Source organism: Pelophylax lessonae, assembly GCF_965119305.1.
Source record: "Pelophylax lessonae genome assembly, chromosome: 7".
Classification (NCBI taxonomy): Eukaryota; Metazoa; Chordata; class Amphibia; order Anura; family Ranidae; genus Pelophylax; species Pelophylax lessonae.
In genome coordinates this window covers 127,866,863-127,890,036 of record NC_138774.1, presented here as the reverse complement: position 1 = coordinate 127,890,036, position 23,174 = coordinate 127,866,863, and the positions used below count along the sequence as shown (strand labels likewise).

The 23,174-nt window shown below is 43.7% G+C and overlaps 1 protein-coding gene across 1 annotated transcript in view; it reads right to left on the bottom strand.

The window, feature by feature from the left end:
* Positions 1 to 23,174, bottom strand: part of F9 (coagulation factor IX) — a 95,265-nt gene that overhangs the window by 57,254 nt on the left and 14,837 nt on the right. Inside the window, exon 3 of the mRNA XM_082262982.1 lies at positions 7,382 to 7,406. Coding sequence (XP_082119108.1) covers positions 7,382 to 7,406 — 25 coding nt within the window. The remainder of the gene's footprint in view (positions 1 to 7,381; positions 7,407 to 23,174) is intronic.

Genomic DNA, 23,174 nt, shown 5'->3' with positions numbered 1-23,174 from the left:
AAGTGAACTTAGTGAAATGCTGAGTCATGGTACCTAAATTGGAGTTTTGTGGCCACCTTGTGGATGTGGAGGGTATACACACCACGGAAGCCAAAGTTGATGCTTTAGTCAAAGCGCCAGTCCCAACCAAAGTCCAACAGCTGCGATCATACCTTGGTTTGCTGAACTATGACAACAAATTCCTGCCAGATCTGGCACACACCTTGTTTTCGTTGAACAAGCTTTTGGAGAAACACTCCAGATGGGACTGGTCGGCTGCATGCCAAAATGCTTTTGAAGTTTCTAAGCAGAAGCGGTTGGCGTCACGCATGCTTGTGCGCTATGACCTCCAGAGGCCTCTCACCTTGGCTTGTGATGCCTTACCCTATGGTCTGGGGGCTGTACTATAACACATCTTACAAGATGGAAAAAAACCAGTGGCATTCGCCTCCAGGTCCTTGACAAAAAGCAGAAAGCAATTACTCTCACATTGACAAAGAGGCTCTGGCGCTGATATGGGCAATTAAGAAGTTTCACCTTTACCTGTATGGTAGGGAATTCACCATACTGATGGGCCATAAACCCCTCATTCAGATCTTTAGCCCTCTCTGAGACGACTGTGGCCCGTCTTTAACGCTATGCCCCATTCTTGGGAGCATACAGCTACAAAATCTAGTATCGCGGTCATGATGCCAATGCTAATGTATGGTACGGTTGGCCTGCAACCGTCACACAGGATTATGAACCTTACTTCCATAGGCGTCTGGAATTAACGGTGGCTGACAACTTTGTTTTATGGGGAGATGGAGTGATTGTTCCACAGACCCTCCGGAGACACATTCTGGACTTGCTACCTACTGGTCATCCCGGGGGCACACATATGAATCAAAAGGCTGGAGGCTATGTGTGGTGGCCGAACCTAGACTCAGATATCATGACATATGTGAATGCTTGTGCTGGATGTGCACAAACTGCAAGAGACCCTCCTCGAGGCAGCGTACAGCCCTGGACTTGGCCCACGGTCCCCTGGTTTTGCCTACATTTGGAATTTGCAAGCACAATCAGGGGACACACCTTCTTGATCATAGTTGATGCCCATTCAAAGTGGCCTGAGGTCCTTCCCGTTACCCAGCCCATGACTAAGGTGACAATTTCCATACTGTTACATCTCGCTGCTACGTTTGGATACCCCAGAGGTATCGTCACGGACAACAGTGCACAATTCACAAGTCAGGAGTTTCAGGGTTTCCTGACTGCCCACAACATCAAACACAAGTTGACCGCACCTTACCACCTGGCTACAAATGGTCAAGCAGAACAGTTTGTGCAGACCTTCAAAACTCCAACTGAACTCCTTTTGGGTCGGCAGCCATGGACTGTTTTGGACATGCTCCACCCTCAAACGGTCCAGGAACATGTACGGCAGTCCCAAGACAAGAGGGTCAAACATGACGATATCCCCCGGATCATAGCCCAACAAAAGGTATGGGCCCGATCTTATGGGGTTTCCAACACTTGTTGGCTTCCTGCTATTGTCGCAGAGACTTTGGGACCCAAAATGTATAGGGTCTGCCTGGAAGATGGTTTCATTTGCAGACGACATGCGGGCCAACTGCGTCCTGGTTCTCAGCTGCCCGAATCCTTGACATTGGCTGAATCACCAGTGTCCCAAGGGTCTGCGCCTAGCAGATCAGGATGCACTGGGACTGATGTTTGGGGGCGACGCTGAACTTTTGAACTCAGCTCCAACAGAGCCCTCCAGCCCTAGTCCAGAGGTCTGTTCACCCTCTGAGCTAGGGGATCCCTTCTTGGCCCCAACGGTACCTATTCTGGCCAGCCCTGTTTCCTCCGGTCCTGAGTTGCTGGGTGCCTGTCCTCAACAACACTGTCACCCTCCTGACCAGTTTTTAGCTGCAAGACCGGTTATGAGACTTTCAACGGGCCCGCCAAAAGTGATCCGATGGCATTTTTTCCCCGTAGCTGTCTCTGGAAGTTTGTTCTCACATCTGGACGTGGGAGAAGCCATGTAAATCTCCTGTGTTGGAGGACTGTATTGGACAATTATTAGTTACTGTTTTGTGCCTGTTCTCATTTTGTTGTGGTTTTTTTTTTTTAGGGATTGATGGAAGGTGTTATACCTGAAGGGTTCCACATGTACTGTCACTTTAAGGCTGGCTCCACCCAGGAGTGATGACAAGGGTCAAGGGGTAGAGTAGCCATCTTAGAGCACATGTAATAGAAACACACCAGATATATACCTGTCCTGAGATGCATGTTGGAGTGTACAGTGAGTACTGAATAAACATTCGTTGTTCCAGACCTTGAGTATTGTGTCTCTCACAATGCAGAGAATATAACAAAAGACTAGGCCCAGACCGATATGTCACTACTTTGAACCTTGCAAAAGAATATTGGCAGACACCCTTAACCATGACTACTCATAAGAAAATGGTTTTATCAACGGTTAAGGGATACTTTGAGAACAAAATAATGCTCTTTGGCCTTCAGGCTACTCCTGCCATGTTCCAACTGGTATTGGACCAGACTTTGGACCCCCCATCAGAAATATACCTAAGTGTATCTGAGTGCCATTGTAATCTTCAGTAGGAACTGTAAATCCCAATTGCCCAAAATCCAGACAGTGTTAGATTTCCTAAACGGAGGGGGGTTTACTGTGAACCCCGAAAAGTGTGCTTTAAGCAAGGAGGAAGCCAAATACCTTAGGTACATTAGCAAGGTGGAGACAATATAGCCCTGTCCTCACCCCCTTTCCAAAAAGCAGGAGCATTTATTCCTAGGCATAGTGGGGTACTACAGCTGTTTTTTGTCTAATTTTGCCATCCTGGTAGCCCCTTACATCTAGCTAATGGTTGGAAGTTAGTGATGGTCAAGAGGAACTCAGATACTGAAAAGGTCTTTCCAGAGCTCAAGTCAGCACTGTGCCAATAACCTGTCCTAATAGCTTCCAGTTCCTGAAAGGAATTTGCTGTACAGATGGATGGCTCTGATGTGGAATTTGTAGCTATTCTGTCACAGTACACCCATGGCGAGAAATGTCCCATGGTCTTTCTCCGTCAGAAGTTAACTGCAGTTGAGAATAATTAAGTGGTCAGGCATGCTTGGCCATTAAGTGGGCCTTAGAGTTGCTCTGGTACTACCCACTGAAATGGATGTATCTTCCTATGGTCCATTAACAAATGGGAAGAGCTTAACGTTTGGTCTGAACACGAGTTCATAGCGAACCTTGGCTGTTTGGGCATTCGGATGCACGCCTGAACATTTACCTGTTCGGCGGTATTACTACCACAGTTATACATGACAGCATCCCACTGTCAAGGGTTGTTAGGGACACTGGTAGGTGCAGGACCTGTCAAGTCCTTAACATCCAGTGACATGTCATTGGCCCTATTCACTCACATGGCTAGGGATCACCATAACATAATTGACCATATATGGTTTATAACAACACCTGGAAGACTCTGCCTCTTTGTCTATATATCAGCTATCATTACCCAGACCTGTTATTTGGTGGGAGTGAAACGATGGGACCAGACTTGTGTCAGTGGTCTGCAGAGTTTTTCCTTTCAGCAGGTCTGTGGGTGTTGGGCATTGTGATTGACGTAGATCTACATTGCTGAACAAAATGATTGATGGTGTTTTTTTTTTTCTTATTTTATTAAAAGGACTTGTTAAATACTGTCTCCGTCTTTACATTTTTTTTTTTTGTGAATGAGCATTTACCCATTAAGTTTAGGGGGGGGGGGGTTCTGGGTCCTATAAACCCCCTCAAACAACAGAGCCAGAGTTGTGGGTAAGAGGTCCATGTCCTAATGAACATGCGGACAATGTGTTTTGACAGGCTGTTCCCTACTGCAGGGTACCTCCTGTATTGAGGGCTTGTGGCCTGGTATGATTCAAGGGGAGTGGCGGCAAATGCTCATTTTCCCCTTTTCCCACCCACCCCCTATCCTAGCCTGCCAGGCCGCATGCTTGCACAAGGGTCTGGTCTGGAACCTCACTTTTATTTTTGATGTCTGGGTCATGTTCATTCTTGAAATCCATACCAAACCAAAGGGTTTGGTATTAAATTTGGGAGGGGGACCTCACACTGTTATATTTTTCTTTTTTTGTGTGGGTCATATCAGACCTAAAGACCTGCAGCTTCAGAGCCGAGTGCGCACTGCGTATGTGCAAGTCGTACTTCACGCAGTGAATGGCCAGGCAATTCTGGGGCCTGTAACGTGTCTCATAAGATTGCAGAGAGGGAGGGGAAAAGGAGAACTTCCGCTTAAGCGGCCTAGGAGGCCCGAGCAGAAGTGGAAGTGGGTACCTGTCAAATCTAGGTACCCGCTCCTCCCCCCACTTTTGGGTGGAACTCCGCTTTAAAAAAGAAAACCCCTTCCCATTTCATGCTGTCAGTAATGGTACCACATGGAAGAGAAATGTCACAAGGCCTGAAGAAAGAAAATCATTTCTTTACACAAGAAAGGTGAAGGCTACAAGAAGATCAGCAAAGCTTTTCTTATCAGTCAGAATACTATAGCAAAAGTGATATAAAATATGGAATTGCAGCCATCTCACAAAGACGTCCAGGCTGTCCACAGAGGTTAACACCTCGACAGAAGTGTCCTCTGATGAGAAGGCTTGAAGAAACTCTGTATGGCGTCACAAAGGTGATGGGTACAAAGAAAAATGCATGGTGACTACAGTGAAACATGGTGGTGGCAGTGTCCTTCTGTGGTGCTGCATGAGTGCTGTTAGTGTTGGGGAGCTGCATAGATATACTGCTCTATATTGAAAGAGGAGATGCTATCATCCCTCCGTGCCCTTGGTCATCGTACACTTTTCCAACATGACAATGATTTAAACAAACATCTAAGGCCACTGTTGCAAGAAAGTGATTCAGTGGCAAGGTTTGTCTCCTGATCTGGACCCAATTGTACACCTATGAGGAATTCTGAGAAGACAAGTTGAGCATCACTCAACAGCATCCAGGCTCTAAAATAGGTTGTTCTTGAAGCATGGAAAAATATAGATGTTGCAATATGTTGCCAACTTGTTCATTCCATGCCTAGAAGACTTAGTGCTGTCCTTACAAATCATGGAGGTCATACAAAATACTAGATGCAGTCGATTTTGTTGTGGGGTGTATTCATTTTCGCATCAACTTATTTGAGTAAAACTGAAGATTTTGTAATCTGTTATATTATTACCCTTACTTTCGTGTAATGAGCTAAGAAAATGCTCTATAAAACTCAGTTTTGTCAACATTTTGGAAATTGTTCTTGTGTTCCCTGAGATATTGACCATAATCTTACTTTTTAAAAGGGGTGTACTCATTTATGCTGAACACTGTATATGTGTACACAGGTGGTCATAAATGTTTCTGTTTATAAACTTTATTATATGTTATACAGTATGGTACTTGTTTTAATTCAAAACAACAGTACCCAGCCATTATCTTTGATTTCATCCAAAATATTTCAATTTTACATTGATTTTTATTGTATGGTCTTGAGAGAGATAAATATACAAATATATTTGTGCACTTTTATAGTTTATAAGTAAGCACAATACTTTTTTATTCCAATACAGTTTTTTTTAGGTCCTTTTGATTTTTTTTTTTTATAGTGACACAGCTCAACTTTATTATTTTCTCTTTTTAGGGTTAATGATATGTGAAGTAATTCACTCCTTGCTCCTACACACTGCAATTTGTGACTCCAGCTGGCTCCTGTTACCAGCACCTGTGGCTTTTTGACCCTCCTGGTGAGAAGGTGCCGCCATTCCTGGACCCGTCCCTAAAGGGCTGCATTTATTCTTGTAAAGTAGCCACTTTTAGATGCTTTGATTAGGATGTCTCCCTGCAGCAGCAGCTGCCTCCTGCCTGTGCTTTCTCCCTCTGCTTATGACCGAAGTAGGGGAATTCCACAGTGGCTCCAAACTCCAGAGGCAGCAGCTTTGACTTTTTCCAATTTGCACAAGCACCCCTTTTGTGAGTGCGTTTTAATCATTAATAAATATTGTTCACCTTGTTTACTACACTATGGAGGTTGTGCTTGTCTTTTCCCTTTCGCTTTCACAGTGTCACAGCAATCACCCATGGCTGCTTCAAGCTGCACCTTCTAGCTAGTAATCAGTGGCAATGTGTTAAGTTAATTGGGCCAGTGGTCCTCAACCCTGGCCTACAGGGCCCACTAACAGGCCAGATTTTCAAGATAACTGAAATACATCCCAGGTGATATAATTTGCTGCTCAGTGATTGCAGTACTCTAGTCTGCATCTCCCCAAGGTAATACCTAAAATCTGGCCTGTTAGTGGGCCCTGTAGGCCAGGGTTGAGGACCACTGAATTGGGCTACCCGCCTCATTGTTTATATTTTGTCTTTTGGTTTTTACTTTGTAACTTCTGCAATTACCTTTTATATTTATTACTTAATCCAGTTATGCACTGCTGGTCAATTTTCCCTACCCCTTGCTTTTCATTTCAACCTCTGCCTACATGGCAGGGGGTCCCTGGCCATTTAAAGGATAAGTTCACTTTTTGGAAAAAATAATAAATGCACATTTTCTTTTCATAATATGTTACATGCTACACCCTAAATATGGGTGTAACATGTAACATGTTATGGAAGGTGAACTTATCCTTTAAGTGAATGAGGCCACTGAATGATAAGGATTATTTTTGATGATATCATGACACATTATTTAGTGTTATTTTGGTGAGTCCATATCATTATCACAGAGCAGTGTCCATCTTGTTATGCTCATAAAGTGCTTTTGTATTTTAAGTCTATTACTTATAATTCTTACTTGTTTGCATAAAAAATGTGAAAAGTTGTGTTACAGTGCCATGTTCTTAAAGACAACATCCACTTCTCCCCATGGTTACTAATCTCTGCGGCACTGTGACACACTTTGCCCTAAGTACTTTCTTTAGTCCACATTGTGTTCACCTCCCAGGTTAAATGTTTCTAGTCCTGTCCTGAATCCATCACTGGATGAGGTCTAAAGTGTAGTAACCCATAGCAATTTACATCTCAGACATCTCAGTTAGGATGGTTGATGGTTATAGGCTAATGCACTTTAGACATTGTGATTGCTCTTTGCACTGTTTAAATAAGCCCATGAGTGAGTGTCATCATTTTTTTCTGTGTTTTTCAGCCATCTGTATTCAACAGGGTTTCTCAATATATTGGTCAGGGAACCTTTATCGCATTATAGCAGCTGGGTTCTAGCTGAATATATACATTTTAATTACAATCTCTGGTTCATAAATGCAATTAAAGCAAATAAAATGAGATAAATATGAATATATTGGGTAACATATGTAGCTCCCGATATTCATAACAAAGAATTAACTGTTTCAATGTGTCTAAAGTGTGTAGGGAAATTCATCTTACCAACATACTGATTCCAAAATGCAATCTATAAAGAAAAAAGAAAAGTAAAACCATAAGTATACTGAATAATGAGCAGATTTTATCATTTTATATAAAACAGAACAGTGGCAGATCTATTGTCAAAGATGTCCTACTATAGGGTTTGGGATGAAAGAGGGGCATGTGCAGTTTTTTTTCCACTTGCTCCCTCCCTTACCACCTCCTGCAATGTAAGGGATGCTGACGGTGCTGCCTTCCTGTTTTTTTAAGTATTCATAAATAAAACACGTAAAATGTAAAACGTGAGTTACAAAAATGTAATTGCTCCATTTTTCATTGATTTACTCAAAATGAGTTGCAAGGATTTTGACAGGCAAGTAGATGTATTTCAAAGAATGAAAGGGGGGGAGGGGGGGTAGGCACCTGTCTGTCATTCATTGCGACAGAATCTATGGTGCAGCATCCCGGGACTAAACCATCAGCCACCGGCACAATGAGATTCATTCATAATGATAACAAGCACATCCAATGGTTAGAAGTGACCCCCTAAAGTTCTGATTTGTCTCCTGAGAGTTATTGGGGGATTTTTCAAGGCAACCCTAATAAATGGCAAGATCTTAAAATCTCCTGTAATCTGGGGGACCAGGATAGGCACTGTTACTACAGTGATTGTTGCTATCTTAGGGGTTCGGTGCCAAGTGTCTGTCCTGCTGCTTACTGAACACAGGAAGACGCTTGCTCAGGACGGGCACCATTCAGAGAAAGCTTTGCATTTTCTCAATGAATGCAAAATGTGCTCTGATTAAACTAGGTGAATTTTCTGATGTCATCACCCTGCCTCTCCGTCTCCTGCAATCAGAGAACACTTTGCATTCATTGAGAAAATGCGAAGTGTCCCCTGAATGGTGCCCAACACTGAGTGAGAAATTTTGTTTGTTCACAATGCAGCACTTAACCACTTAAGCCCCGGAAGATTTTACCCCCTTCCTGACCAGGGCCTATTTTGCGATTCGGCATTGCGTGAATTTAACGGACAATTGTGCGGTCATGCGACGCTGTACCTAAACGAATTTGACGTCCTTTTTTTCCCACAAACAGAGCTTTCTTTTGGTGGTATTTGATCACCTGTGCGATTTTTTGATCATGCGCTATAAACAAAAAAAGAGCGTCAATTTTGCAAAAATAACAATATTTTTCAAATTTTTTTATATTAAATTCCCAAAAAGAAAAAAAGGAAAAATTTAAATTTTTTAACATTTTAGGCCAATTTGTTTTATGCTACATATGTTTGGTAAAAAAAAAAAATCGCAAAAAGCGTATTTTGATTGGTTTGTGCGCAAAAGTTATTGCGTTTACTAACTAAGGGAAAGATTTTTGTCATTTTTGTTGTTTTTTTTTTTAATGAGTAATGGCAGCGATCTGCGATTTTTTTGCGGGACTGCGACATTGCGGCAGACAGATCGGACCCCTGACTGACATTTTTGACACTTTTGGGGTTACCAGTGACATTACTACAGTAATCAGTGCTATACATATGCACTTACTGTAAAAATGACACTCCCTAGAGCCTCAGAGGCTAGCGACGTAGACCTACGTCGCTTTGCCTGTGAGGGGCTGACTGCCGACATAAATCGTCGTTAGGCAGTCGGCAAGTGCTTAAAATGCAGCTTTAAAGTGTATTAAAAAGGGTATTTAGAAAAGTTTTTTTTTCATCCTCACAATCAGGGAGGGGATGGGGAGTAGGAGGGAGCTAATTTTATACCAAAGTTGGGCTTTAACCAAATGCCTCTGTGCTGTGTATAGGCTCCTATAAGGCAGAAATGTATACACACAGGCATAAAATAAATATAAATTGAATGACATTGGAATCTCTGTGTTGCCCATAACAAGCAATGTTAGTGCAGAAATGAACAGAGGGCTCAGATTAGTTGTCACCCAGAATCACTTTTTAATCTCTTTGTACATCTGGACCGTACCATTATTGCTCATGCAATAAATGAACAGCATGCGCCAGAAAAAATTGCCACACACATGAAAAGTATACATTACGTAACAGTATAATGTCACGGCATAAATAAGACTATTTATACCCTGTTCTAATGTGTTCCTGTTGCTTTTGTGTCAAAAGAAAGAAAAAAACTATTTTCATTAGGTTTGACGCAGCTGTCCTAATTAGATGTGCTTTACATTGGATTAGACCCAAGGGCCTAATTGACAACAAATGAAGAAAAAGTACCGCAATTAGCACCCAAATGAATGGGAGACAACATTGTGTGCTACACCTATATCACCCATTTATTCTAAGCTGTCTGAATAGGCCAGTAGGCAAAATAAACTGTTCTACACAAACAGTTTTTACAAACATACTTCCACAATGTGCAATTTTAAAGCTGAACTCTAGCTGTTCCTATTCGTTTTTACAGTTGTACAGGCTCCTCTCCTGTACTGAAAGTGCTTCATTTGATTTCACTGTGTGAGCTTTGAACAGTGTGCATTAGATACTGCAGCAAGTCAGATAGAGTCTTCCTTTATTTCCTGGCTGGGGATCATCTAGCACCTTCACTGGATTTAAGTTCTTTCAATCATGGAGTCTCAGCATCACATGTGGGTGTTATCTAGGGCAGTTTGAACTCAGATGCTCTCTGCCTGATACTCCCACTTCTCCAGACTGACATCTGTCCATCAAGTTATTTGGATAATTGCACACCTCCCTAGAGCCAACAATTCCTGGTGTCTCCATGGCAGAATACATATGGTTGGTTGCTCTGCCCAAAATTAACCCACAGGACCACGTTAACTCTATAAATGAAAGCCTGCATCCTCTCCACTCCATTCGTTTTTCTGTCCTCAAACCTGCAGGATCACATGTCAGTTACAGCCTTTCCTCATCGCTCCAGTGCCGCCATTGCAGGTTCATGCTCTCCAGCTCATGCTCACTCTCCTGTAATCATGCAGGCAGGGGGGTAGTTAGGCAGGCTTCTTCCTACTGTGTACATAGGGAGCTCTATGCGCCTAGTGTCAGTGACGGTTCATGCGCCAGCTCTGGCGTCCTTTTCTGATGGTGGGGGGTGTGTTTTTCTGCTGAGCGGCAGTACTATGAGGCCGGCATATATACATATATATAGATATATATATAGTATCTTGCAAAAAATGAGTACAACCCTCACATTTTTGTAAATATTTTATTATATCTTTGTGACAACACTGAAGAAATTATACTTTGCTAAAATGTAGTAAGTGTGCTAAAATGTAGTAAGTGTACACCTTATATAACAGTGTAAATTTGCTGTCCCCTCAAAATAACTCAACCCACAGACAATAATATCTAAACCACTGGCAACAACAAATTGGGCCCAATTAGCTATTTTTCCTCCCTGGTGTCATGTGACTCATTAGCGTTTCAAGGTCTCAGGTGTAAATGGGGAACAGGTGTGTTAAGTTTGGTGTTATCGCTCTCACTCTCTCATACTGGTCACTGGAAGTTCAACATGGCACCTAATGGCAAAGAACTCTCTAAGGATCTGAAAAAAAGAATTGTTGCTCTACATAAAGATGGCCTAGGCTACAGGAAAGTTTGCCAAGACCCTGAAACTGAGCTGCAGCACTGTGGCCAAGACCATACAGTGGTTTAACAGGACAGGTTCCATTCAGAACAGGACTCGCCATGGTCGACCAAAGAGGTTTAATGCACATGCCCAGCGTCATATCCAGAGGTTGTCTTTGGGAAATAGACATACGAGTGCTGCCAGCATTGCTGCAGAGGTTGAAGGGGTGGGGGGTCAGTCTGTCAGTGCTTAGACCAGGCATGTCCAACCTGCGGCCCGGGGGCCGCATGCGGCCCAGAACCACAGGCAATGCGGCCCACTGCCCCCTGACAATTTTTTATTTTTTTGCTGGGGAGGAAGGAAGTCGAGTCAGGGGCACGGCCACAGAGGTTTCCAACTAACTGTAGGCAGTGGCTGCCTTGGAGGGGATCATCCACTAGTTGTGTTAAATTATTGCGGGGGGGCGCGGCAGCGCGGGAAGGGCACAGCAGCGTTTTATTACTTTAACTACCTTAACTATAGTATATATTTTATATGCGGCCCGAGAAAATTTCTCTACACTCAATGTGGCCCAGAGAAGCCAAAAGGTTGGACACCCATGGCTTAGACCATATGCCGCACACTGCATCAAATCGGTCTGCATGGCTGTCATCTCAGAAGGAAGCCTCTTCTAAAGATTATGCACAAGAATGCCTGCAAACAGTTTGCTGAAGACAAGCAGACTAAGGACATGGATAACTGGAACCATGTCCTGTGGTCTGATGAGACCAAGAAAAATTAATTTGGTTCAGATGGTGTCAAGTGTGTGTGGCGGCAACCAGGTGAGGAGTAGAAAAACAAGTGTGTCTTGCCTACAGTCAAGCATGGGGGTGGGAGTGTCATGGTCTCAGCACTGGGGAGCTACAGTTCATTGAGGGAACCATGAATGCCAACATGTACTGTGACATACTCAAGCAGAGTATGATCCCCTCACTTCAGAGACTGGGCCGCAGGGCAGTATTCCAACTTGATAATGACACCAAACGCACCTCCAAAACGACCACTGCCTTGATAAAGAAGGTAAGCGTAAAGGTGATGGACTGGCCAAGCATGTCCTCACACCTAAACCCTATTGAGCATCTGTGTGGTATCCTCAAATGGAAGATGGAGGAGCGCAAGGTCTCTAACATCCACCAGCTTCATGATGTCGTCATGGAGGAGTAGAAGAGGACTCCAGTGGCAACCTGTGAAGCTCTGATAAACTCCATGCCCAAGAGGGTTAAGGCAGTGCTGGAAAATAATTGCGGCCACACAAAAGATTGGCACTTTGGGCCCAACTTGGGTGTACTTACTTTTGTTGCCAGCGGTTCAGACATTATTGGCTGTGTATTGAGTTATTTTGAGGGGACAGCAAATTTACACTGTTATACAAGCTGTACACTCACTACTTTACATTGTAGCAAAGTGTAATTTCTTCAGTATTGTCACATTAAAATATATAAAATATTTACAAAAATGTGAGGGGTGTACTGAGACAGTTAAATATGTACAGTAGTTGAGGTTGAATAAAGACGATAGTCTATCCAGTTCAACCTGTGTAGGTGCGTATGGACGTAATAATTTCCCATACCCCTGAATGTTTTGATCTTTGAGATGTACGTCCAAGAGTCTTTTAAAGTAGCCATACTCCCCGCAGTTATTACCTGTTGTGATAGAGAGTTCCACAATCTTGTAGCCCTTACTGTAAAAAAAACCCTGCTTAGCCTGAGGTTAAATCGCTTCTCCTCTGAGGTTAAATCGCTTCTCCTCTGAGGTTAAATCGCTTCTCCTCTAATCGCATTGTATGGCCTCGTGTCCTCTTGCATTCATTGTGATTGAATAGTTTTTTTTTCTATGATGAGATCACCGTTTGAGTTATTTGTAAATCACTATCATGTCCCCTTTCAGGTGTTTCTTTTCCAGGGAGAATAAATCAAGCGCCTGCAAGCGCTCTTCAAAATTATGGTCCTCCAATCCCCTAATTAGTTTAGTTGCCCTTCTCTGGACTCTCTCCAGCTCCAACACATCCCTTCTGAGGACTGGCAACCAGAACTGGACAGAATACTGCAGATGTGGTCGGACAAGAGTTTTATAAAGTGGTAGGATTATAGTTTTATTTCTGGAATATATCCCCTTCCTTCCTGCATGCTAATATTCTGCCGGCTTTGGAAGCTGCAGCTTGACATTGCATGCTATTGCTTAGTCTATCTTCTACTAAGACTCCCGGATCTTTCTCCATTTTTGATTCCCCCATAGGTTTCCCCCTAAAGTGTATTGTGCGCTTATGTTTTTAGTCCCCAAGTGCAATACCTTGCAATTCTCCACATTAAACCTCATTTGCCATGTAGTTGCCCACTCTGTTATTTTGTTCAGGTCATTCTAAGAATTTCTGCATCATGATGTGAAGTTATTGCCATGCTTAACTGTGTCATCTGCAAAAACTGAGATTGAGCTAATGATCCTGTCCTCAATGCTATTTATGAATAAATTGACAAAATTGGTCCCAAGACTGAGCCTTGGGGGACCCCACCTACCACAATAGACCAGTCTAAGTACACATCATGATTTACCACCTTTTGGACAGGCCCCTTTAACCAGTTTCTTATCCAAGAGCAAACCTTGCGGTCGATGCTTGCAGACCTTATTTTGTAAATTAAACGTTTGTGGGGAACTGTATCAAATGCCTTAGCAAAATCCAGGTGCACCACATCCACTGGTCTCCCCCTATCTAGCTCACAGCTCACCTCCTCATAGAATGTTAACAGATTGGTTTGAAAAGAACGCTCTTTTGTAAACCCGTGCTGATTACTGCTGATGATGTTGTTCTCCTTTGAAAATTATTGGATATAGTCCCTTATCATCCCTTCCAGAAGTTTACATACTATTGACATCAGGCTGACCGGCCTATATTTCCCCGGATATGCCTCTGCCCTTTTTTGAATATTGGTATCACGTTAGCTTTCCTCCAGTCACCTGGTACAGTTTCTGTCAAAATACTATCAGCAAAGATCAGGAACAGTGGTCTAGATGTAACCTTACTGAGTTCTTTGAGTACTCTCGGATGCACGCCATCCGGGCCTGGTTATTTATTTGTGTTAATTTTATCCAGCCTTTCCCTGATTTCACCCTCTGTTAGCCATTGCGGCAAGTCCAGTGAAGTACTGCTAACCATACAGTCATTGTCAGTATACCCCTCCTTTTCCTATGTAAAGACTGAGGAGAAGAAAGCATTAAGCACGGTTGCCTTCTCTGTGTCCTCTGAAACCATCCTCTGAAACCATCCTCCCATCATTGTTAATTATGTGTGCAACATGCTCTGACCTCGTTTTTTTGCTGTTGATATATTTAAAGAATTTCATAGGGTTTTCCAATAAGTTTTGTTACATTACGGTTTAACCACCCCAGTTTGGCTTTGGCTCTTCTAAATCTATTTACCATAGGAATGCACTGTGAGATGCTTTTGTTTAATATGTTCCTAAAGCATTCCCATTTTTCCTCCATGGTCAGTGTTCCTAGGGTTTGGTCCCAGTTTATATTCTCTATCTTTGAGTTTGGGAAATGTTGACCTTCTGAAGTTTAGGGTTCTTATGTTCCCCTCTTGCCTTGCTAGATACTGTATGTATATGTGGGGAGTCCCAGGCTTCCCTGGTATGTACGTGTTTTTTTTAAAAAGGTTTTTTTTTCCATTATCTTTTTCCTCAGCCGCCATTCAACAAATAGAAAAGATCCTCAACATAGATGCTTACTTCTAGGTAAGGGCTGCATCATAGCAGGTAAGTAAAAAAAAAAAAAAATAAGACCACTGGGCGCGGTTCATAGAACCTGTTTTTTTGTCCAAAAGGAGATCGGACAGTTATGGCAGACCCAGACACACGCGGGAGCAGTCCAATTCTTCCCCTCACTCTTCGCACAGATCTCAGAGACCATCTCGTCATACCTCTATGCAGCGCAGCCTGCCTCAAAGGGTTTTTTGTCCTGGTGATAGAGTCTGCTGGGTCTGTGGTAAAAAAGCTCTTCCAGAGAAATTAGTGTGTGAATCATACTATGCAGAAGCGACTAGGAGTCAAGAAAAGGAAAAGCAAGAGTCTATGGATAAGATGAGAAAACAAATCAAGGACTCTACTAGAGAGCTAGCTCTCTCACAGGAAATTCCAGGAATGTCCACTAACAAAAGGCCCATTCAAATTCCTACACATCAGGAAGATTTTGATGCTAGGCAGATACCTCAGAGAACAGTCCAGCCTCATTTGACTTTGCGGTCATTGATCCCATTGTAGAAACATGTACAGCATCTATTCTTGCTACATAAACACACACCAAGCCAGACCAGATATTGACTGCCGCAACATATTGGCGCATTGAATATGATTATGATGGAGCCTTATTGGTGGTTTGATTGATGGATATGCCTGTTTTGGGGTAGTATGTTATTGTATAAATTTTAAATGTTCACCACTATGCTTTTAACAACATTGGAATAAAATGTATACTTTTATAATATTTGTGTACTCTAGCCTATAAAGTCCATTAGAGTTTTAACAATACAATTTCCCCATTTAAAGAAGACGTCTCCAGTGTTCCCGCTAATGGATGAGATAAAGGAGGTAGTCCTTGATGAATGGGGAAAAGTGGATAAAAGACCAGTCACTCTACATGTTATATCCTTTATCAGAACCAGATGCTTAGTTTTTTACACAGCCCCCACAGTGAAGGCTTCAGTCATGAGATTGGCACATAATAAAACCCTGTCACTGGAAGACGCCGTCTCCTAACGGTAATGGAGAATTGATTCGGATTTGAAAAAGACTTATCATGCAGTGGGCGAGGCCTGCAAACCAGCAGTGGCACTCACCTCAGTTTCGAGGGCAGCCAGGACTTTGACAGACAATACAGAAGTAGCCCTTAGACAAGGTATAGATTCTGAAGAAATTGTTAAAGTGGGTGTAAACCCACTTTAATGACTTTTACCTATAGGTAAGCCTATATTAAGGCTTACCTATAGGTGCTGTAAATATCTCCTAAACATTTACCGTTTAGTAGATATTTACAGTGCATGCAGCCGATGACGTCATCGGCGCATGCGCTCTGAATAAACGGCCGCCTGTGCGGTTTCTTCAGAGCCCTGTGCCGTGACTGGCGGCTCCCGCGTACACGTGGCTCTGGCCAGTAATACAGCTGGAGTCTGCAGACCGGCAAGGAAGATGGGTGAAGATGGATTCGGCCAGCAGCAGGGACATCGCAGGCTTCGTTGCAGGTAAGTGTCACATAATGTGCTAGTATGCAATGCATACTAGCACATTATGCATAGTTACATAGTTAGTGAGGTTGAAAAAAGACATCAGTCCATCCAGCTCAACCTATGATGTGTGTGTGTTTGCTTTTAACCGTACATTGTGTACCCCTGTATGTTGTGGTCTCCAAGGTGCCCATCTAATAGTTTTTTGAAACTATCAATGCTCCCAGCTGATACGACTGCTTGTGGAAGAGAATTCCACATCCTTACCGCTCTTACAGTGAAGAACCCCTTACGCATTTTAAGGTTAAACCGCCTTTCCTCTAGTTTTAGTGAATGGCCACGTGTCTTATTGTATCTCCTCTCTCTGAATAGTTTGTTCCTTATGCTAGGGTCGCCAGTACAGTATTTGTACATTGATATCATATCCCCCCTTAATCGTCTCTTCTCCAGAGAGAATAAGTTCAGTGCTTGTAGTCTTTCCTCATAGCTGATGTCCTCCATTCCCCTGATTATTTTTGTTGCCCTTCTCTGGACTCTTTCCAATTCCAGCACATCCTTCCTGAGGACCGGTGCCCAGAACTGGACAGCATACTCCAAATTTGGCCGGACCAGAGTCTTGTAGAGTGGGAGAATAATCTCTTTATTTCTGGAGTGAATCCCCTTTTTTATACATCCCAGTATTCTGTTGGCTTTGCTTGCAGCGGCTTGGCATTGCATGCCACTGCCAAGCCTGTTGTCTACCAGTACCCCCATTTCCCTTTCCATCCTAGACTCACCCAGAGGTTCCCCCCCTAGTGAGTAGCTTGCTTTCTGGTTTCTGACCCCCAAGTGCATTACTTTACATTTTTCAACATTAAACCTCATCTGCCATGTAGTTGCCCACCCCGTTATTTTGTTCAGGTCCGCTTGTAAGGTTTCCACATCCTGCATAGAAGATATTGGCATGCTTAGTTTAGTATCATCCGCAAATACTGAGATTGTACTAGATATCCCCTCCTCTAGATCATTTATGAATAAATTAAACAGGATTGGTCCCAGGACAGAACCCTGGGGGACCCCACTTTCCACACCCGCCCAATCCGAGTACTCCCCATTAATCACAACCCTCTGGACTCTCCCCTGGAGCCAGTTCTCTATCCAGGTACTCACCCTATGGTCCATACCTACCTTCCTTAGTTTGTACAGTAAGCGTTTGTGGGGAACGGTGTCAAAGGCCTTTGCAAAGTCCAGATACACCACATCCACCGGCTTACCTTTATCTAGGTGGCAGCTCACTTCATCGTAGAAGGTTAATAGATTGGTTTGGCAAGAACGATTTTTCATGAATCCATGCTGATTACTACTAATAATACCATTTTCATTACTAAAGTCTTGTATGTGGTCCCTTAACATCCCCTCCAAAATCTTGCAGACTACAGATGTTAGGCTGACCGGCCTATAGTTACCCGGGATACATCTCGGCCCCTTTTTAAATATTGGTACCACGTTGGCTTTTTTCCAATCAGCTGGCACCATACCCGTCTGTAAACTATCCTTAAAGATCAAGAATAATGGTCTGGCAATCACCTGGCTGAGCTCTTTCAGAACCCTCGTGTGCAAGCCATCCGGTCCCGGTGATTTATTTATGTTAAGTTTCTCTAGTTTAGTTTTAAGTCTATCTTCTGTTAGCCATGGCGGTATTTCCTGAGGTGTGTTGTTTAGTTCGGCCTTACAAGCTAGGTTTGTGTAGCCCCCCGATTCTTTTGTGAAGACTGAAGAGAAGGAATTATTTAACACTTCCGCCTTTTCTCTGTCCTCAGTGGCCATATTTCCTTTGTCATCTTTTATGGGGCCAATGTGTTCTGGCCTCGCTTTCTTACTGTTTATATACTTAAAAAACTTCTTGGGGTTCTTTTTACTCTCCTCCGCTATATGTCTCTCGTGTTCTATTTTAGCCGCCCTGATTTCATCTTTACATTTCTTATTACACTCTTTGTAATGCTTAAATGCTGCCAATGACCCCTCAGTCTTGTATTTTTTGAAGGCCTTTTCTTTAGCACTAATATACATTTTTATGTTGGAGTTTAGCCACCCAGGGTTTAATTTTGTAAAAGGGGGGAGGGGGAACCAGCGCTATGGATAAGAACTGCCAGGCAGTGAGATAAAAGGTTGCAGCCACCAACCGACCCCTAAGGAACTTAGGGGCAGAAATGTAGTGTGGGGGTGAAAAAGTTGGAAACGGCGCTACCTAACGCATGTGCAAAGATGCGAGTGAAGAGGAGAAAGTGCTTAGTGCGTACAAAATAGTGCAAGTGTGACACATACAAATATTGTGCTTGTGAAAAAATCACTGGCTAAATATATAATTCCAGCCGAGAAAATAAATAAATAAATGATGTATGTGCGGTATGGTAAAGATTAAAAAAAGTAAAGAATTAATAATTGTAATTTCCAATAAATAATGCTGAATAAATTAATTGTGAATAAATCATAAATAGTAAAAACCGTGAGAATGCTAATTAGATACCTTCTGGATTGTATTCCTCCGATTTGACCACTAGGGGTCACAATTACCCTAAGGCCACAGATGGTATGTATATAAGCCAAAAACAGGGTGTAGGTATATTCCTCAAACCTGCTTGCTGACGGTCCCTATGGACCAAAAAGATCCCATCTGGGTGCAAAGGGAAGAAAGAACTTCTTAGTGTGATAAGTAAAGGGAGGGTTTTCAAAGGTATAGTAGCGACTCACGCTTAGGTAGTGAATGCAGCAGATCGTGTCAGATAGTAGCAGTCTGCGCCGGGGAAGCTTCCGCGTTCCAAGCATAGGCGAGCTGCGGACCGGAAGTGACGTTAGGTTCCGCCCTACGTACGTTTCGACCGCTCCCCGTAGACGTCCTATGACGAAACGTACGTAGGGCGGAACCTAACGTCACTTCCGGTCCGCAGCTCGCCTATGCTTGGAACGCGGAAGCTTCCCCGGCGCAGACTGCTAATATCTGACACAATCTGCTGCATTCACTACCTAAGAGTGAGTCGCTACTATACCTTTGAAAACCCTCCCTTTACTTATCACACTAAGAAGTTCTTTCTTCCCTTTGCACCCAGATGGGATCTTTTTGGTCCGTAGGGACTGTCAGCAAGCAGGTTTGAGGAATATACCTACACCCTGTTTTTGGCTTATATACATACCATCTGTGGCCTTAGGGTAAGTGTGACCCCTAGTGGTCAAATCGGAGGAATACAATCCAGAAGGTATCTAATTAGCATTCTCACGGTTTTTACTATTTATGATTTATTCACAATTAATTTATTCAGCATTATTTATTGGAAATTACAATTATTAATCCTTTACTTTTTTTAATCTTTACCATACCGCACATACATCATTTATTTATTTATTTTCTCGGCTGGAATTATATATTTAGCCAGTGATTTTTTCACAAGCACAATATTTGTATGTGTCACACTTGCACTATTTTGTACGCACTAAGCACTTTCTCCTCTTCACTTGCATCTTTGCACATGCGTTAGGTAGCGCCGTTTCCAACTTTTTCACCCCCACACTAGGGTTTAATTTTGCTCTTTTAAATTTATTTCCCTTTGGAATGAACTGGTCAATCCCTTTGTTAAGTATGCTCTTGAAGCACTCCCATTTTTCCTCCGTGTTCTTTGTTCCCAGTGTTCTATCCCAATTGGTATTTTCTAGCAGTGAGCGCAGTTTTGGGAAATTGGCTCTTTTGAAATTCAGCGTCTTAATATTACCCTTGTGCTTCCTATTACTGTGATTAATACTGAAACTTATTGACCTATGGTCACTGTTTCCTAAGTTCTCCTGTATTTCTATATCCGTGAGCAGGTCTGCATTGTTAGTAATCAGTAGGTCAAGTACCGCATTGTTTCTTGTCGGTGCATTCACCATCTGACCCATGAAATTGTCCTGCAAAACATTTAGGAACTGCCGAGCCTTGGCTGAGTGTGCGGTTCCTTCTGCCCAGTCTATATCAGGATAATTAAAGTCCCCCATTATAATGACATTTCCCATCCTTGCTGCCAATCCTATCTGTAAAATGAGGTCCACCTCCCCCTCCTCCCTCTGGTGGGGGGCCTATAGCATACGCCCAATATTACCTTCCCCACCTTGCCTTCCCTTTGAAGCTCTACCCATAGGGATTCTGCCTCGTCCATTATTAATATCATCCCTCATATTTACCTGTATACTGTTCTTAATATACAAACATACCCCTCCCCCTTTTTTACCTTCTCTATCTCTGCGATAAAGGGAATACCCCTGAATGGTCGCCATCCAGTCATGAGAGCTGTCAAACCAAGTCTCAGTTATCCCCACAAAATCTAAGTCCTCCTCAAACATCAGCAGCTCCAGCTCTCCCATCTTGTTGGCCAGGCTTCTGGCATTGGTATACAAACCTCGTAATTTTGACCGGTTACAAATATCCTCATTTGATGTTTTTAGGCTGCTCTTGTGGTTTTTCCCCATACCCACCCTGGGTATAGGAGCTCCAAACACCCTACCGCTAATGCCCCCATTTCTGCCCTCTGAATTTTGCTTTCCACTGGCTAATTCTACATCTGTACCCTCCCCCCCATTCCCTAGTTTAAAAGCCCCTCTAACTTTGTGGCCATCCTCTCACCCAGTACGGCTGCACCCACCCCATTTAGGTGCAATCCGTCCCTACCAAAGAGCCGGTGGCCGACTGAGAAGTCGGCCCAGTTCTCCAGGAACCCGAAACCCTCCTTACTACACCAGCTCCTCAGCCACTCGTTAACTTCCCTAATTTCCCGCTGCCTCTCTGGTGTGGCTCGAGGTACAGGTAGTATTTCGGAAAATACTACCTTGGAGGTCCTTCTCCTCAACTTAGCGCCTAAGTCCCTGAAATCGTTTAGGACTCTCCATCTTCCTCTGCCTATGTCATTGGTACCCACGTGTACCATGACAGCTGGGTCTTCCCCAGCCCCACCCAATAATCTGTCCACCCGATCCGCAATGTGCCGAACCCGAGCGCCCGGCAAACAACAGACTGTTCGGCACACACGGTCTTTGTCACAGATTACACTGTCTGTCCTTCAAATAATTGAGTCCCCTACCACCAGAACCTGTCTTTCCTTTCCCTTTCTCCCAGCCTCACTGTAGGAGTTCTTCCCCTGGCAGCTAGGGGCGTCGCTCTGCTCCAGCAATGCTGGTCCCTGACTGGTTTCCCCAACATCACACAATGGGGCGTATCTATTGGGGTGCTCCAGCCCAGGACCGGCCTCCTTGCTTTGTCCCCTTCTACCCCTCCTAACTGTCACCCCTCTAATCTGCTCTGATGCCTGCACCTCCAATACTCCGCCCACCTCTGTGCAGACCCCTGTCTGCACCTGACTGGTACGATCCCGGCTCTCCTCCGGTATGGACATTCGTCTCAGTGTTGCCAGCTGCTTCCCTAGATTCAGGACCTGAGCTTCCAGGGAAGCAATGTGCTTACATTTTGCGCATTTGTATTCGCCCTCGATCACATGTCTGAGGAACGCATACATATTACAAGATGTACACCGAGTCGCATCTCCACACCCGCCGGGCATTGTACCTACTAATCTAATCTAATGGAGATTCAGCGATTTAAGTCTATCCTATGTGGCTATTTCCTGGCTTCCTAATGCTACCTTCTCACCCTCTGGTACTCCGCTTCACTCACTTGCACAACACTCACAATCTCACAGCCCGGTCAGTTGCACAACACTCCCAGTCTCACAGCCCGGTTCAGTCGCACCACACTCACAGTCTCACAGCCCGGTTCAGTCGTACCACACTCACAGTCTCACAGCCCAATTCAGTCGCACCACACTCAGTCGCACAGCCTGGTCAGTCGCACAACACTGTCAGTCGCACAACACTGTCAGTCGCACAGCCCTGTCAGTCGCACAGCCCGGTCAGTCGCACAACACTGTCAGTCGCACAACACTGTCAGTCACACAACACTCGCCGACACACAGCCCGGTCAGTCGCACTCATTTACTTTGCAGGGAAAAAAAAAAGAAAAAAAATGTAAGAGTTTACTTCCTCTTTAAGGCTCTGGATGAGCTGAAGCTAGCTTTTCGGATTTTATCGCAGAAGCAGCCATAGGTATGTTGAAGTGTTTAGCCTGAACAATGCTATATTCAACTACAGCACAAAGAGTTCCCCCTCCTCCTGACCCCTCCTCAAAACAAACATGGTGAAGGATTCCGTATGATGGTATGATGGTAAGGCTTTGTTTGGAAAAAACTAGAGACAGCAATCAGCATAGTCACTGGTGGGAAGAGCAGTCTGATTCCCCCCAGGACAAGAACAGAAGAAGGAAGTTTGCAGCTAGAGCAGCATTTTAGCAAAAATTTAGAGAGGCAAGAACATATCGACCCAGCAGAGAGTATAGATGGGACTAAAAAGGCTCTCAGGCCACCTTTCTGAAAATGGCGAAGTCTAAGGCCACCTCTTCCACTCAGGAATGTCAAAAATCCTTTTGACTCCTGGCCCACCCAAACCAGCCCAGTAGGTTTGGGTGGAAAACTGTACAGATCAGCGGGTGGTCTCCATGATTCAACAAGGGCACTCAACCGCACCAAGACCCTTTACCAAGTGCTGGCAAAGCACTTTTGAACCTCCTTCGAGAGTGAAGTTTGAGTACTTCATTAATTAGACATTCTTATTCTGTCCCAGGACAGAAAAACTCTGGCGGTTCACTTACAGGAAGTCATGACCACCTTGATCAGGTTCGGGTGACTAATCAACCATTCCAAGTGCCAGTTTATTCCCAAGCAGAAGATTATATGTTTGGGTGCCCTATTTGACATGCAAAAGCAATCAGTATCGGTTCCCCCGAAGAAGATTCCTGTTATCAGAGAGAAAGCAAGCAGATCATTAATAAGCAAGAGCATGTTGGCGTCTTCTGGGGACTTTCTCTGTCTGTATCTCAATGATAAATTGGGCTCACTGGCATCTGCTGACTTTTCTAAAGAGGGTTCTTATCTCATTGCAGGAGGAAATCTCTGACCCAGAA